Raw genomic sequence first — 16,711 nt, forward strand, 5'->3', positions numbered from 1 at the left:
TTGCATAACCTAAAAAGCTATGGCAGTATATACTGAAGTGTTCTCAACAGCCATGAGAAAAAAGTAGGAAACACACTTTAAAACCCTAAGTTTCTTTACATTTAAAACCTACGTCAAATTCATTAGTTATACTGATAGGTCAGTGGTGACTTAAACAAATGCATTTCACACTGAGTTGCAGTGAACAAGCAATGCAAAATCCACCAATTCTGTAATACCAAAAGCAAGAAAGGAAACAGGGAACTCGCAGCAAGTTTTAGCTGATAGAGAAAGGTTAACTAATTACCACCCTCTTCTGATCATACACAATTCTTTGACTTAATCTGAAATTTCTATAGTACAAAACTGGCACAATTTTCAGTAAAACAGAGCATGCATTCTAGCTACCCTGACAATACAAAAGAATCTCTATATGGCCATGTGCATATATATGCATCACCATTATAAGGGGGGAGCTTTTCCTCTCCTCTGAAAGAAGAGACCCCAGAAGAACCAGTGCCACGTGTATCTTATGCACAAACCTTAGTTACAGAGAGGTGACTGGGATGAAACCACGTCTCTGTTGAAATAATTCCTAAATTCTCCATTTCCCATGTGATATCTATTACAACTTGCACTAATGTGCTGGTCACTGGGGAAGGGTGGTAAATCCTCCTAATGTTGGTTCCTGCTAATAACAAGCCTTTTATTTAATTCACCAGAAAAAGCATATCACAGGAATGGAAAATTAATCCTTCAAACAATGAACCACTCCAAATCTAAAGCGAGTACACCAACTACTAAAAAAACTGACTAGTTTTGTCCTTGACATTCTTGTGCTTGACATAAAACTCAACGGCTGCCCTCCAGATATGAGCTTGAAAAAACATGCAAGATATTTCCTCATATTTAGAGAGTTACATACAAGAGTTCATGTCTTCCTTTCTATGAACCCACTACCTCCCATCATCCAAAACAATACCAAGTGGAAAAATCACATACTAAAAATTATAGATATTAAAGATTTTGTAGTAAACACCCCCCCCAACAATCCAAACTCCCCACACTTTAGTCAGCCTAAAGTTATGTAAAACTGTTTATTAGCAACAAATGTAATACTTCCAAAATGAGACAGTCTAACTGTTTTAAATCCCTCATTTAAATTGCAGCTTTGTCAGATTAATTTCAGCAGCAATGGGGATCCTAACAGAAACGGAAAAAGGAATTCGTACTAATTTAGGTTCTCTAAGGTGTTCATGTATCAGAATGAGGAGTATGACTTTCTTTTCTCAAGACTTGTTAACATTTCTTTAACCTGGGAACTGTTGATTATTCCTGCCCTCACAAATCATTTTTCTCTTCCTTCCTCTTTCTATTTTCTTCCCCCAAATTTCTTGCTATTTGTTCCTGTGGGTACTTTGCTGTTGAGCAAAGAGGCAGCCATAAAAGACAAGAGGAAATAGCTACTCGGAATTCAACTGCCATCTTAGACCAAAACAAACGTTATATAATTCTAATATCTGATTTCTGCTAGTTTTATATGTTAAGCGTTATTGTGATGCTCAGTCAACCTAAACATAGGAAGAAAAAAGGAAAAGGAGATGTTAAGCAATGAGAGGAGACACACAGAGCCCTTGAACAATGGCACTCTATTGGGATTGAGACCACTGGTGGATGAGTGTGAAAAGAAATGAACCATCACAGAGAGGAATTTGGAGAAGTTTTGCAAAAGAAGTTACTTGAAATCATGCTAGAACCCATTAACAGCAACAAGAAAGGAAGATTTTGGTTCTGGACACAAAACCAAATTAAATGTGTTTGAATTACTTGGCCATCTTCACAAATGAAAACACTGATCTATTGCAAATGGAAATTCCTTCTATGAAAGAAAAGTAGCCTATTAACATCAGGTAGAGCAAATCAGAATAAATGCAATGTTAAAACAGCTCATTGGAGTAGCATGTTAGTTTGCACGCAGGAAATTGATCTCCTGCTTAAAGACAAGACTATAACAAAAATTGTTTCAGGGAAATTCTTTTCCATTGTGAAGTTACGTAATTTCAGGAATACTGGCAAAATCAGCAGTGAGTAACATACCTTTTAGACAGAAAAGAACTTTCATGAGGAGAACTTAATATTTGACATGTCTGTAGGCTGGCAATAGATGATGAGGGTAGTTGACCCGATTGTAATTTGTCAGCATCAGATAAATTTGCATCAATTATTACGTGGCTGTCTATGTATTTTCTTCCAATTTTCGTCCTCAGGACATTCGTCAAGATAACTTTGGGTTGCCTGCCGTATATATAACAGTAAATCATAAATACTGCACTGAAATCTAGAGAGAGAAACTTCTTGTTAAATTAATGTATCTTACAGGCTTGATAATAAAACATCATTACTTTCAGTCTGTTAAGAGACAAAACAAAATCGCACTAAGGAACTTAAAATCCCAGGTAAACAGATAAACATAAAAAAGCAACAAGAGACCAGGGTAAGAAACGCTAGCCATATAATTTCACCTTAGCCAGATACAATTCACACTGCATCGCCTCGAACGCATCATCTAAGTATTGTATAAAAACTGATAAATGCTTATCTCTAAATAGCTTTCATGCATTATCTGTACATATTTCTCAGAACTATGACCCCTTAAGCCAGTTGTCCTATTTTCATGAGTAGTCTGAAACAGTAACAGTGAAAATACACCTTGATACATTCTCTGAGAAAAAAGGGCAGTTAAATGCAAGTGTATTCTTTTCACAAGAATAAAAAAGCAAACAACCTTGATTTTCCTGTGAACAAGAAGCCTCCAGTAAAACAGACTGAATTTTCTCAAGCATTTAGTCAACAGGTAGAAAAGTAGCACATACACAAAAAGGTAGCATTAGATTTTGTTCCCCTTCTCCCCTTCCAGGTGGCACTCTACAGAATAACAATAGCATTCTACAGAATTACAATAGTAAGGCTCAGAAAAACATCCGCAAGCGTTAGAAGAGACAAGCATCAAAAATAAGCTAACCACAAATATCAATATGCAACTGCCTACTTGAGCGCACATGTGTAGGAGCAGCACAACTTATTTCATACAATGCCACTGCAGCCAACTTGTTGTATAGCCCTTGATTGACCCGCTTAGTTTCTCAAACTGTGGTTTAAATTCTACCACTTCTATTGCCATTTATTTTGGATTAGGACATAATGCCATGGCCTTTTTTGAATCTGTTATGAAGAACATTGTCTTTCAGGCATCAACTGCATAATTCTCCTGTTGTCTGTATTCATCCACAAAGCACACTCCAGCACAGACTGTGTGATGTCTGGGGAGCACTCAGATCTCCTCTTGCACCGAGATGTAAATTTGCTTTTAATCAGGAGACTACCTTACAGACAAGACATTGCAGAGGCACACAGGTGATAAGCAATGAGGATATAATTGAGAGGAAAAGTCTAATATAGAAGAACACTGTAGTCTGAACGTAACCTCCAATGAAGGAAGTCCCTAAACTGTTTACCATCAGAAACTCAGAGAGAAAACTCAGTGGAAAAAGCAGTCACTCTAGTGGTACTTTTCCCTGTATGGAATATGGGTATCTGCAATCGACTGCTGCCTGGGGGGGGGATGGGAGATACTGGACTTAATATGGATTTCTTCTGACCCCTTAAGCCAGTTCTCCTATTTTCATGAGTAGTCTGAAACAGTAACAGTGAAAATACACCTTGATACATTCTCTGAGAAAAGAGGGCAGTTAAATGCAAGTGTATTCTTTTCACAAGAATAAAAAAACCCAAACATTTTGAGAGTCCAATGGCTGAATCAGAATTAACTGGTCTTGTCAGTACAGAGCCATCTAGAAGCCATCTGATCAGAAAACCCACTAGAGCGTGCCTGGCACCATCTCTCTCAGTGATTACCAAAAGGAACCAGGTACAAGGGAATTCAGTCAAGTCAGATGACAGGAGAATATAGTTCATGAACAAGACAGCTGTAGTACAACAAAGAATTTTCTCATGAAAAAACAACTGCAAGGAAAATTATTTTGCTTAGTGACACAAGGCAAAGACAACCTACCTTTTAGACAGAAAAAGGCTTTGGAGAGTAGGGTTTAAAATTTGCCATATCTTTAGGCTGGCAGCAGATGACGAGGGTGGTTGATCTGACTGCAGCTTGCCAGCATCAGAAAAATTAGCACCAGTTTTAGGTTGCGCCTGTGTGTATTTTCTTCCTATTTTCGTCCTCAGGACATTCGTCAAGATAACTTTGGGTTGCCTGCCATACATATAACAATAAATTAATAATAGGGTGCTGAGAACTTCTTAAGTCACATGAATTCAACAAAACTTTTCTGTGAGTTTACTGTCTCTGCATCATACCTTGTATCTTCAGTAGAATTAAGTTCAGTTCCCTGACAATTTCAAAAAGAACTGCTTTGTGAGAAGAGGAAACAAACACATCTCTTGATCAGGACAGCCTTTCAAGGTTTCTTCTTCTGGCATCAATGACTAACACATCCATATGTGATTCTGAAGAGGTAAACTTTCAGTGCAAAAGCATAGAAATTTTGGTGCATCTTTTTATTGCAAAATGTTGAAAGTGGTGTCACTACGGCCTTACAAACTATTCTGGAAGTGTACACATGAGCATTTGCAGGATACGAAAACAAGCACTCCTATTGTGGCATCTTATTTTAGAACCATGACTATTATTGGTTCCCGTATCACAAATTAGATTGATCTTGCTGGAGGGGGGGGGGGGGGGAGAAATCAAGAAGCTAGCGCAATCTCTCAGTTTTAAAGCTCCAACTGATTTCTATTCAATTTCACTAAAGAAATTGCATACAATTATGAATTAAAAAGGTAGTAAAAACTCCCTATTGAAGTTATTCAAACAAGTATCTATACTTTGCTGATTCTGTTAGATTGGTACTGAAGTCTCCACATAAAGAATTAATTCTGTAGCATGACCAATAATTTGGACAGTTTCCTTATAAGCTGGTATTATATATCATAGATGATTTGTCAGGATTGACTTTATTTTCAAACAGATCAGAATTGGACTTGTTTCCCCAGGGCTGGTCCTAAGAGGACACTGAAGTTCAGGCTTATTTGTTGGTTTTTAAAAAAATCACTGAGACAAGAATTGCTTTTCCTATTGCATGTCTTGCATAACAAACTAAATCGTTCACATTGTAAAGCAAGAATCCTTCTTTTATAGCTACAGAAAACCTTTCACTACTCGCATAGCTGTTACATGCATGCTACAGTGACAATTCTTAAGCAAATGGCTGCTGTTCCTCAGTGGATTGACAACTGTGCAAGCAACTTTCAGGAAGTTATAGTTGTCCCACTGACATGCTGCACTTGACTCAACAGCATGGTTACATGGTGCCTAGTGGTAAATAAATATAGGTATGGCATGAAAACTGCTGAAGAACAGATATGCAAGTTGGTGAGGTGCCTGGAGCACAAATCTTATGAGGAGCGGCTGAGGGAACTGGGGCTGTTCAGTCTAGAAAAGAGGAGGCTGAGGGGAGACCTTATCGCTCTCTACAACTACCTGAAAGGGGGTTGTAGTGAGGTGGGTGTTGGTCTCTTCTGTCAGGTGGCTGGAGATAGGACAAGAGGAAATGGCCTCAAGTTGAGGCAAGGGAGATTTAGGTTAGATATTAGGAAAAATTTCTTCACTGAGAGGGTTGTTAAACATTGGAATGAGCTACCCAGGGAAGTGGTTGAGTCACCATCCCTGGAGATATTCAAAAAGCAGGTGGATAGGGTACTTAACGACATGGTTTAGTGGGCATGGTTAATGGTTGGACTTGATCTTGAAGGTCTTTTCCAACCTAAATGATTCTATGATTCTATGCTTGAACCTAAAAAAAAAAATCTGGAACTGCCATGCTAGTGAAACACCTTGAACTTGGGGAAGACATTTCACATAATCCTTTTACTTTGCTCTTGCAGTAGCTGCTGCATGTTGAGATTTCTTTTCCCTGGTTACTTACCATGTTAACAAGACACATCACCCCTTGTTAAACTTGAAAAGACAGTAAGGTTCCTGTGCACAGCTTGGAGAACCTGTATATAAACTATGAATACTGGTCAATCTTATGAGATCTCTGCATCACTGAATCCCATAATGTGTATGCAATTTGCTGCTTTCTCTCGGAGCTCTGCTATGCATTTCCTAGACCAGTGGTCTCCAAACTTTTTTTGAAAGTTATTTCAAGCATGTACCTAACATTTAATTATAGTTTATACAGATGTACTAAGGTACTAATATTATGTACATTATAAAAAACACAAATAGAAATTTAAAAAAGGATGTAATAAGTGTTGAAAGAAACATTTATTTATTAATTGTACCAAAAAATGCTTCCTTCCTGCACCCCAACGGATTGTCTTGCACACACCACACCTTGGAGACCACTACCTAAACAATGGACAACAAACCTAAATGGCTCCCATTCAAAGCTAAGTAACTTAAGGTCAAGTGAAGGCAGTTTCCTCCACTCTCTGGGCTTATCTTAGAACTTTCCCAAAGAAAACCTAAGTGGTAAAGAGCTAAAGCTTTGTCTCAAAAAAAAAAAAAAAAAAAAAAAAAAAAAAAAAAAGGATGAGAGATTAAAAAACAACACCAAACCCAAATTAAGGCACTCTGATGCCAAGAATCTGGACAGAGGAGAAGGAGTGTTATGTAAGGGATTGGTCCCAATTAGCTGTTGGAAAAACAATCCAGAGTTTCTAAAGTGAGAGATTGACTCTATAAAGACAATGAAAAGTCATATGTACAATGACAGTCTCATTAGAAGTCTGACCTAAACCACAGGAGTGCTCCAGAATGTTTTAGGCAGAGTCAGGAAAAGGCAGGTATACATTTCTTCTTTTACCTAAACCTGTATATACTGTATGATTACTAAAGCAAAGAACTGTTATTTTTAAGAACCTATTATGTCTGAGCATGTGCTTTGAATACTGTAGGCCTAAAAAAGGTTTGTGCTACACTCCAAGGATCCAGGGATTGGAGTTTCATCTAAAGATATGCTTTAGCTACTGAAAACCTTAGACAGTAAATACAGGTCATGAGGGACAATTTAGTAACACTAATGTCTTACGTGGTGGAGCCCAACTGTAGCAGCCTAGTGAGCACAGACCAAGCCTGCAAAGTGTTCTCGATTTAGCATAGGAAGTAAGAGACTTATTTTCTACAGAAGTCACCACTAAGTCAGAAGTTCTAGCTTTTTTCTGGGCTTCTCAAGTGTTCAGAGTTGATACATAAACCATAGTTTAATACAACCAGAAGAGCTTACAGTAACCAGACTTATACATCATTTATTCTTTGTCCAACTGCAAGCTATATTAGAAATAAGGAATATATAAGCAATATCTAAGGAAATAAAGAATATATACCTTTAAGATAAAAATTCAATAGCCTGAACTTGCAAGGTAATTAGTCCAGTGTGAACATACATGGTCACAGAATCTTTATTTTAATTGTATGATCAAGACTTGTAAAGATAACAGAAAAGATTCCAACCTTTCAGGTCTTTAACAATACCATCATGACAGAGAAAGCCCACAGCAGGAGGTAAAGGAGTCAGAAGCATAATTTCCAGTGAAACTGGATTTCATTACCTATAGTTTGTTGGCCACCTTGGAAACTCAAGTCTGACATCCTTTGCTCACATTCACATCAGGCTAGACCTTGACAGGCTCCAGGCCCCTCCATAGTTTGGTTTACTAATTGTTACTAGGTACAGAATTTGCGATGTTTCCCACTCCCTTGATTTAAATGGGGTTTATACATTTTAAGTAAGTATCTTTGCAAAAATGATCTTACAATTTAAAGGGCACGCACACCTGTGCAACTAGCTTTGCACTGGAAATCTGTGCAGAGGAGAGGAACCTTCAACAAACAAGGAAGAAAACAGTAAACATTTGGCTATTCTTAAAGATGTCAGTGCCAGCCTAAGGCATCACTTCTTTTGCGGCACCAGTTTTTGACTGAAGACCTTGATAGGACAACTGGTTATGACCTGATCTTCACAGATGTACAGTGGCATCAGAGCTTTCAATGGCTTGCCTTTCTAAAGCAAGAATGGCATCTGGCAGCATTTTTTGAAAAACCATGTCATTAAGAACCCGGCGTAAAATAGATTCAGGAAAAATATCTACACTTAAGCCAGCCTGTACCTCTGTAAACAATGGTTGGGACACAGATCCCTAAATTACCTGTTAAACTCTCCACAGAATAAAATGAGCAAGTCATGCAAAAGACATTTCAAAAGATAAAAATTAGTGTCAAGCAGAAGAAAAGCAAGCAAAGTATACATTAAAAGCAAGTCCCACTTGCAGACCCAGCAAGTAACCTGCACAACAGTAAGACTGGAGGCATCTTGGTGAAGGAAAACCAAAGGTGGTTATTTTTGTTTCCAAAGCAAGCACCTACCATACTCTCTCTTATCTACGTCCATAAAACAGAAAAAAATATATAAGCAAAGGTAATGAAAATATACTTACGCATGTAAGGATGGAACAGACAAAAAAAATAGATTATGAAAAATGCTGTTAGCTGTTCCTGGCAAGTCTCATATCACTTTTCACAGGCAAAAAAAGGATTATCCTACCTTACAAAGTGCAGAACCAAAAGCTATTAATTGTTTGTACCCCTTTGGGGAAAATATTTGACCTCTATTTCACCCAATAATCAGAGCTGCTAGATCCAGTTCCTTTCTCAAGGATCATATTCGTGTACACACCAGTGTTGTAACCACTGGCTTCAGTTTGTTCAAATCTGTATTAGAAAGTGATCAAAATGAGACCTGGAGGCTACTAACTCCTTTTGAAGTAAATTATTATTAATTGTCTACACCACCATCTTCATACCTGCATTCTTCTACTAGTAAACCCAAGTTTTGGGAAATAAATATTTTGACAGTGGGCTGCCACATACCATGTGAGGGTCACCCTGTCAGGTCCTATAAAAGCTGAACATCTGTCCTGGATTTACAAGATAAAGCCACTTATAGACTTTATGTGTATTCAGTTATCTGAGCTTCTGCAGCAAGCACACAGCTCAGGAGGTCTTTGGCCTTTCAGAGCCCAAAAGAATAACGAGATGCACTATCATTAATGTGAAACTCTGATTACCATGTTCACTGACTATACCCTGTTGAGAAGAAAGCCTCTCTCTGTCCTCCTCCTACTTTAAGGCCATGACCTTTCACCAACTGATTAGAAGTCCATGTTTTAACAGCAAACATGAACATCCCTACTAACCTCCTTGCTTTGCTGGTCCAGGAAGTTATTACTGCCCACATGCGCTTGTTAGAGCAAGGGGAACCAGCATGTAAATAAATGATTGCCACAAAAACCTGACTGCTATGGGGTCAGTACTTGATTCAGCTATGACATGTATTTTAATTAACATTTAAAATACTGAGCTGAAAGAATCACACACATCTTATTTAAGTACACCTCCCACCCTCCCCCTAAAGAAAATTTGACAGACCAAGATGAGAAGCTTGAATTTCAGAACAGTGTTCTGGTTTGTTTCTTTTTTTTGTTTTTATTTCCGCCTGTTTCCCTCTTGGGAGAATGCAGGAGTAATACAACTGAAGTAGGTGGATGCCTCTAAGCTCTATCTCCAGGTGGCGATAGCTACCCTTGAAATAGTGTTATCCATTTCCTCAACAACAAAGAAGTTTCATAAGTGGGATACAAAACATTAATTGGCCAATTACCCAAGTACCACACCTAACTTTCTGCAATGACACTAATAAATTGAACTATTCACATTCCATGACAGTTCTAATCTGTTCTGTGACACAATTGTGAGAACATGTAAGAGACCTCCAGCATATGATAAGGACTAGGGAACTAACCTGCCCCGAGAGCCCTGTCTGGCATCACGAACAAATCACCTGACAGTGACCTTTCACAAGGCCATGAGCAGAGGTGTTCATGTGAGAGCAGCTGTGCTTGCTGCTTCCAGCCCCCACGGTCTCACATCACAGCAGGACTGACAGAAGCAATCAACTACCAAATTCTGTAATCCAGAACTTCAGTTAAAAACACAAGTGAAAGTGGGTTTGTGCTAATACATCCACTTTGTCCTTTCTGACTAAAATTAAGTGGCAATAACAATGCTTAAGCAACACTTTCAATGAAGCATGCCTCTCTAAGTATTTGCAATTAGCTCCTATCAATAAAAAGACTGGGTTTAAAACACCGGGAGCTAACAGGAGTTTGTCACTAAGACTTATTTCGCACTTTTCAATGCAAATTAAAAATTCCTCATTGGGAAGAAGGAACAGAGAAACTTTTGCATTAGAAAGATTCTCAGCACGTCACTTCACTCTTTCCTCTTCTGCGTTTTGTCAGTTCTCAGACTTTTGCTCAACAAACACCACCTCTTTAGAACCTGTGTGCTCTTTCTACTCATTATGCAATGAGGTCAGTGTGTTAATTTTGACTAACTGAGAAACTGGGTACCCAAATGAAATACTTGGAACTAGCTTTATTGCAGACAGTATATTAAGTTTATTTTATGCAAAACCCCCAGCTAGTCTCTAGACACGCATCTTTTTGAGGAAGTGAAAAAAGCACAGGTTTAACATCTGAATATTTGCTGTCTCTTTACAGTCTAAATCATTTCTCACTAACGTGCTGGTAAGAATTTTGGTAAAAATGATGGAATACCTACAAATGCTACTTGAAAGTCTCTCACCTATCAAAATTAACATGTGTAACAGAAAATTAACATATGTAACAGATCCAAAGGTAGCTTTTTTTTTTTTTTAAAAGCTCCTCAACTTTGAAAGGTCAGTTCAAAGTTTACTGAAAGACCTATAGAGACTGATATCCAATATCAATCATTTCACAGCATAATTAAAACTCAGGAAACAGAAATTAACATAGCTTTTAAATTCTGCTAGGTTGACCCTGCGAGCCAGTCCCTCAGTTAAAGTTACTGAGAGAAGCATTTTGAGGTAACTACATGTAAACTGACAGCTATGCCTCTGAGGATGTATGAAAAATAAATTCAGAATCTTTTACAAGTACACCTCTTCTCTGCAACAGTTTGAAGCATTCTGAATATAAAGACCAGGCTAAATGATGACTATTCATAGGTCACAAAAACACTGAATTCAGCAGTGTCACAGTCACCTCTTGTCATTAAGCATTTTCATTATCTGCGCACTTTGGTTTTAACAGCCTCTCCTGACAAGAAATCACTTATGGTCAAGTTAAGTTCCAGTCGGAAAATGGGGCAGAGAAAGCATATTTTTATTTATGGAGGTATGAATGATTTGTGGAATAATAATTGCTTCATTAAGATAAATATAATTAATTTCATCATGAAGTCATTATGCTTCCTAGCTGCTGTTGATGAATCTAATTCTACATGTTCACTTCCATTTGTCAACTACAGCACTTAACAGCTTCAAAGTTTTCTTGGATAAACAATTATCTAGCTGACAGCTTCACCGAAGACGATTTTAAATAGTTTGCCATATCTCAAAGAAATGAAGATACTTGCTTTTGGCAACACAGCATAAAGAAGGGGCACATCAGCAGTCTTATTTACTCACTTAGGTGTATTGACTAACACAGAGGTGAAAAACCTCTAGTTTTTTACTGCCTTCCCCTACTAATCATCATATGGCTTGGTTGGGGTTTTTTTTTAAGAGTTGATAAAGCCAGGTTAATGACTGTGGACTACAGAGCAAAAAGTGACAAGCAAAAGATAATCTGGGAAACTTCTTAAATACCTAAAATTTCTAGGGCTCGAATGACAATTTACACTTAGAGTAATGAACACCTTTCAGGATTCCAAGCAGGTCAACAAGCAGTAATTCCTCCAGTAAGTGTCGCACTCCCATTCTGATGTCGAAGTCTTGTATTGTGTTGAAACAAAGAAAAAGTTACAGTTGCCATTAAGTCACCAAAACATGATTCTCTGAAGGTGGGCTACCTAACAGCTTGAAAACCATCTCTGAGCAACGCAAATAGTTATCTAGAGACCAGAGATACCCATCTTCAAGAATGATCATGAAACTCTGAATATACAAACAGAGAAGAACTAATTTTGAGATGACTTCTTACCCAATTGATTCTTCATCATTAGAGCTGTGTCTGTCACAGTCCTTTTGCCTTTTTCCTTTTGTGGAAGGCTCTCTGTTGTTGGCACTTAATTTCCACTGAAATAAAACAAACAAAATGGGCAGGTTCCAACAAACATAAATATGTCATAATGGATATTACACTAGAAAAAGGGAACAATGCCAGGTGTTTAAACAATGCAACTGATCAAATAAAGCAGAACCACAAAGAGTATATACAACAATTTTGCAAAGAATGAATTTGGTTGATTTAAAGCACCCACATACCACCTGATCTGGAATGGAACCTTTTTTGTCCTAAAAATAATTGACAATACAGGACAATTCAATTATTTCCCTATTTAAAGGGGGACTATCCCAGACAGGGACTTAAATATTAGGCCTGTTTTACATAATCACAAATACATGATAATCTCTACTTTCTTTAATTCCATGCATTTAACCAAATTATATTCCAGTCAAGATAGAAAATTCTGAGAAGGAAGAAGAATTTGAAGGTTTGGTACTCAGGTGGCAAAGCCCACAACAGCAAGACTTCATTTTTTCCAAATTCTCTTACCTTACCAGAATGCACTTACATTTTCAAATTAAATAAATGAAGCCCCACCAAAACATATAGTTATTTCTGCAATTCCAAAACCCCACCTCCCTCTGCCATTACCTCCTCCTAGTCACTCCTCACTTTTTTTAATGTAAAAGGTAATAAACCAAACAGATGTTTTAAAATTATGCCAGTCAGGCTGAAAGCAGACAAACTTATTTTCATTTCTGTTTAAGTGTGGGGTGAAGGCATCTGAAAAATTCATGCCCAAGCATATTTTACATACTTTAGTGAAGTCTGAAAGGTGCATCCCAAATCAATCTTTTCCCTACCATAGGGGCTGACTCTGTAATGGAAAATACCCTCATTATTAAAACAGTTGGCAGCAAGAAATTGCCTTGAAGGCTCCCTCCCCTCCTCCTGCCTTCCAACATCATCCAGTTCACCTCACAGCACTGGTCTTCAAGTACATTAGAGACCTATACACCCAAATCACTGAAAGCTGCACAGAATTTCTCAAACAACATGGAGCAAATTCTGGCCACACTAAATACAACCTGGACAGACCTCTGTATGGATAAAACAGTAATATTTATTTTAATTATGATACCTCATGAGCAATCTTTTCTTTTAAAGTAGAATATAAAGACTAGTCAGTGTTTAAAGCACACAGAGCCCTCTACCACATGGAAATGTCTGAAATATATAGACACAGGTAAGAAAAATAACAATGGAAAATTAGACAGTATATAGGAAACAACAAGGGGGAAAAAAAAAAGATTTTTTCAATTCACCCAGTCTAATCACTGTTTTCATAGAGGCAAAGAGAAAGACAGGAAGAATGCCATGCAAGTGCTGTCTGCCTCTGCCTAAGAGGCTGCTGCTTGTAACCATAGGAGACATTACTTCCAACTTCAAAACCTGACTGTAATTGGATGCCCTGCTCACTAAGAATAACAGTAAAGAACACAACCATGCAGTGATTTTATATTACAGCATGCTCAAATGACCAGACCTACCAAGAGATCTGGATCACATTATCACCACTACTGTAAGTAAAAAATTCCTAACTTCCCTCACTAGGTTTTTAAAACTCCTTTGTGGGGGATGCTGTTTGTTCAGCCCCATGATTCTGAAAGCACTAAAACCAGCAACAAACTCTCAATGCTGAGCTGAAGAAGTCAAGAGTAACAAAGTATGTTTCCAAAACTTGGCATTTTAAAAATGCTTATTGAATCTGAAACAGATTTATGGAAGCAAATATTTGCTTCTATATGTGACTGAGATGATCAAGACAGTCATTTACGATAAATGCCATTCAGTACTCCTACAGTCTTTTGGTCTTAATACTGAAATCAGTGATTTCTGTATTAGCATCTAAAATTCTGTCAAAAGTTATACGGTACTTAATATATTCTCTTAAAATTTAAGCTCTTGGATACAAATAATGACTAGTTGAAAACTCAATGTAAAAATTTTTTCTATATCATAACAAAAAGTTTGGTAAGTGACCTGAATATAACCTAAAAGTTCAGGAATCAGGAGACTAAAAAAAAAAAACCACCCTAGAAAACCCACCACATTATATTTGCCTTTAAATTCACAATTTTCAAGATAATTTCAAATGACACCTGAAGACCAACTCTGCTTTTTAATTATATAGACTGGCAATACGGCACTGAGACTTTGCAGGCAGAGTTCAGACCTACACACTTCTCTTTCCAAGACAATCTGGGTCAGATATTGGTCACAAGGCAGCACCCGGTATTGAAAAAATCCAGCCTCCAGAACAGAACCCAAACCCCATATAACATTCTCCTACACGCTTTAGACTCCAAAGAACTTCTCTTTACCTCTTTTAAAGGGTAGTCCCAATGGTGGGAGCCTGGGAGCCTTGCCAAAGGGGACTGAACTTGGACATCCTCTGACTTGGTGTTTGTTTTCTTCTTTGGTATACGAAACTGAAAATAGATCATGTTACACACGTGATAAAACTAAATTATCCACTGGTGCTATGAGCTGGCATACTGCCATGTACAAAGTTTTCTTAATTGTCAGGTAAAATAACAAAGTTGTAAGAGAAGCACTGGCCTGTAACTTCAATTTAAATGCATTCCTCACTGATGCTTGATCCTAAATCATGCCTCATACCACATGAGGAGCTAGTTTTAACATATGAACTGTCTTAAAAAAAAAAATCAAGAAAAAGCTCCTCCTAGATCATTAACTTTACAACAACTTCAAACGTGTGCCCAGAAGGTGAGAATCAATCTACTGGCACTTACAGTTTTCTTAGTTCCCTCTGATTTGTTTACACTCTAGCTTAATCATCTCAGCTTAGAGAATGATAAAGAGAAACCAAAACAGCTGAATGTCATGATGAATGTCACAGCAGGTCTGCTCTCTCAAAAAAAAAAAAAATTCAGGATGAAGAGCAATTATAACTTCAAATAGTACAAGTATTTTGGTATGATAATTTAGCATCCATACACTATAATGTACTCAAAATGGTATCAGCTATTGTCATTGCCAACCTTCAAAAAAATGGAATCAGCATTTCAAAAGTAATTACTGAAAGATAAAGCTGTTAGTAATTCGTAGAAATTTGCCAATTCAGAAAAAGATATGTAGGAAATAATGTTCATTCATTGAAATTCAAAACACAAATGGTCAAACTAAATTCCTACCAGTTCATCAAGACAAGGAAAGAGGGTGACATTTCCTATCACTTGATTAAACCAGTTAAAATAACATCAACTGAAAGAATAAAAGTGCAAGCCTTGCTATTTCACCAGGTATCCTGAGAAGCAAAACCTTACACTGCAAATACAACCAGATTAGAATGTATCAGAGAGGGAATGCAACATTTACATCTTTCAGACAACTGAGTCTATCTCAGCCAGGAAAGAGCTGAAGCTATTCCATATAATGGCCACTGTCAAGTGTATTATGAACTTGATTCGCAAGCCACCAGATGCCCTACCCCGTAACATAAGATTACAAGCAAAGACTCTAGAACAGCAATGCTAACAACTTAATAATTAACACAGAAACTGCATTCATTAGTTCTGTAGGTAGTCCTTCAGACAGACCGTAACTGAAGCATACTATACCATAATGAGATAATCCTTCAATTCTTCAGTTTGAATTGTGAGTGCTCTCATTCCTTCTCTACGCTTCTTTGAAAGAAAGATTTATTGTTTTAGTAACTAGACCTGAACTTCTATACAGTACCTCAAACTGCCTTTGCTGGTCAAACGCTGTAATAACAAATATGCCTTTCATAACAGATTCCTCAAATTATAAAGGCTGTAAATGTTACGCACAGGAAACAACTTCTAATACAAGTACTCCCTTCCCTTTCAATCAACATTTAAGGATTGAAAGAAACATTTTCTTATTCAAGAACACCTGCAATTAGATTGGTTTTTTTTTTGTTTTGTTTTGGTTTTTTTTTGTTTTGTTTTTTTTTTTTTTTTGAGAAGTGGTCTATAAACCTGTTTTATCAGTCAGAATGCATCCTTCTGATCGGCATCTTAATGGCCAGGTACAAATTCCTTACTTCAGAATTCCACCTGCTGCCTGACTAGTGGTTTCTGTTATGAGCTTCCTAAGAACACATATGTGTCTGAAATTTTAGCAGGCATTTAAAGTTACAGAAGTTCAGATAACCTCTGTAATAACATAACAGATAACATTGAGAACAGGTAAGGTCAGACTCAGAAAACAGAAAGAGAGAGATGGACAGACAGAAAGGGATAAAAAGGACAAGATACGTTCATGAGCAAAATTTCCACCTCACCATACAACATCTTCCCAATGCTTGCACTCATTAAGATGATGTTGGTTTGCAGTGCCCACAATTAACTTACAGAACAAGCACAAATTCAAGAGGTAAACAACAGAGGTCTGTATCTATGGTAAGTGCAACATATGCAGTTGCCTCAGCTTTTCCCTAACAGAAAGTAACTAACTCAACACATACATGTGTGTACACACTTAGCAGACTCCTCATCTAAACCAGCAGTACTTTTCTGAAGGTTCCCACCTGTAGGAGCAAGGATCAGAG

At 37.5% G+C, this 16,711-nt stretch overlaps 1 protein-coding gene across 20 annotated transcripts in view; it reads right to left on the minus strand.

Annotated features, from left to right (window-relative positions):
• Nucleotides 1–16,711, minus strand: part of SENP7 (SUMO specific peptidase 7) — a 49,080-nt gene that overhangs the window by 30,273 nt on the left and 2,096 nt on the right. For 6 of the 20 annotated variants that reach the window (XM_030021081.2, XM_041124670.1, XM_030021079.2 and 3 more), the window contains exons 3-6: nt 14,496–14,603; nt 12,085–12,179; nt 4,052–4,249; nt 2,077–2,274 (exon numbers count right to left, since the gene is read on the minus strand). In XM_030021081.2, the coding sequence (XP_029876941.1) occupies nt 2,077–2,274; nt 4,052–4,249; nt 12,085–12,179; nt 14,496–14,603 (599 nt within the window). Of the gene's footprint in view, nt 1–2,076; nt 2,275–4,051; nt 4,250–12,084; nt 12,180–12,928; nt 12,989–14,495; nt 14,604–16,627; nt 16,691–16,711 lie in introns of those variants that run through there. The other 14 variants (XM_030021085.2, XM_041124666.1, XM_041124667.1 and 11 more) reach the window with 11 other exon arrangements.

This window comes from Aquila chrysaetos, chromosome 7 (genome assembly GCF_900496995.4).
Source record: "Aquila chrysaetos chrysaetos chromosome 7, bAquChr1.4, whole genome shotgun sequence".
In the NCBI taxonomy this organism is placed as follows: domain Eukaryota; kingdom Metazoa; phylum Chordata; class Aves; order Accipitriformes; family Accipitridae; genus Aquila; species Aquila chrysaetos.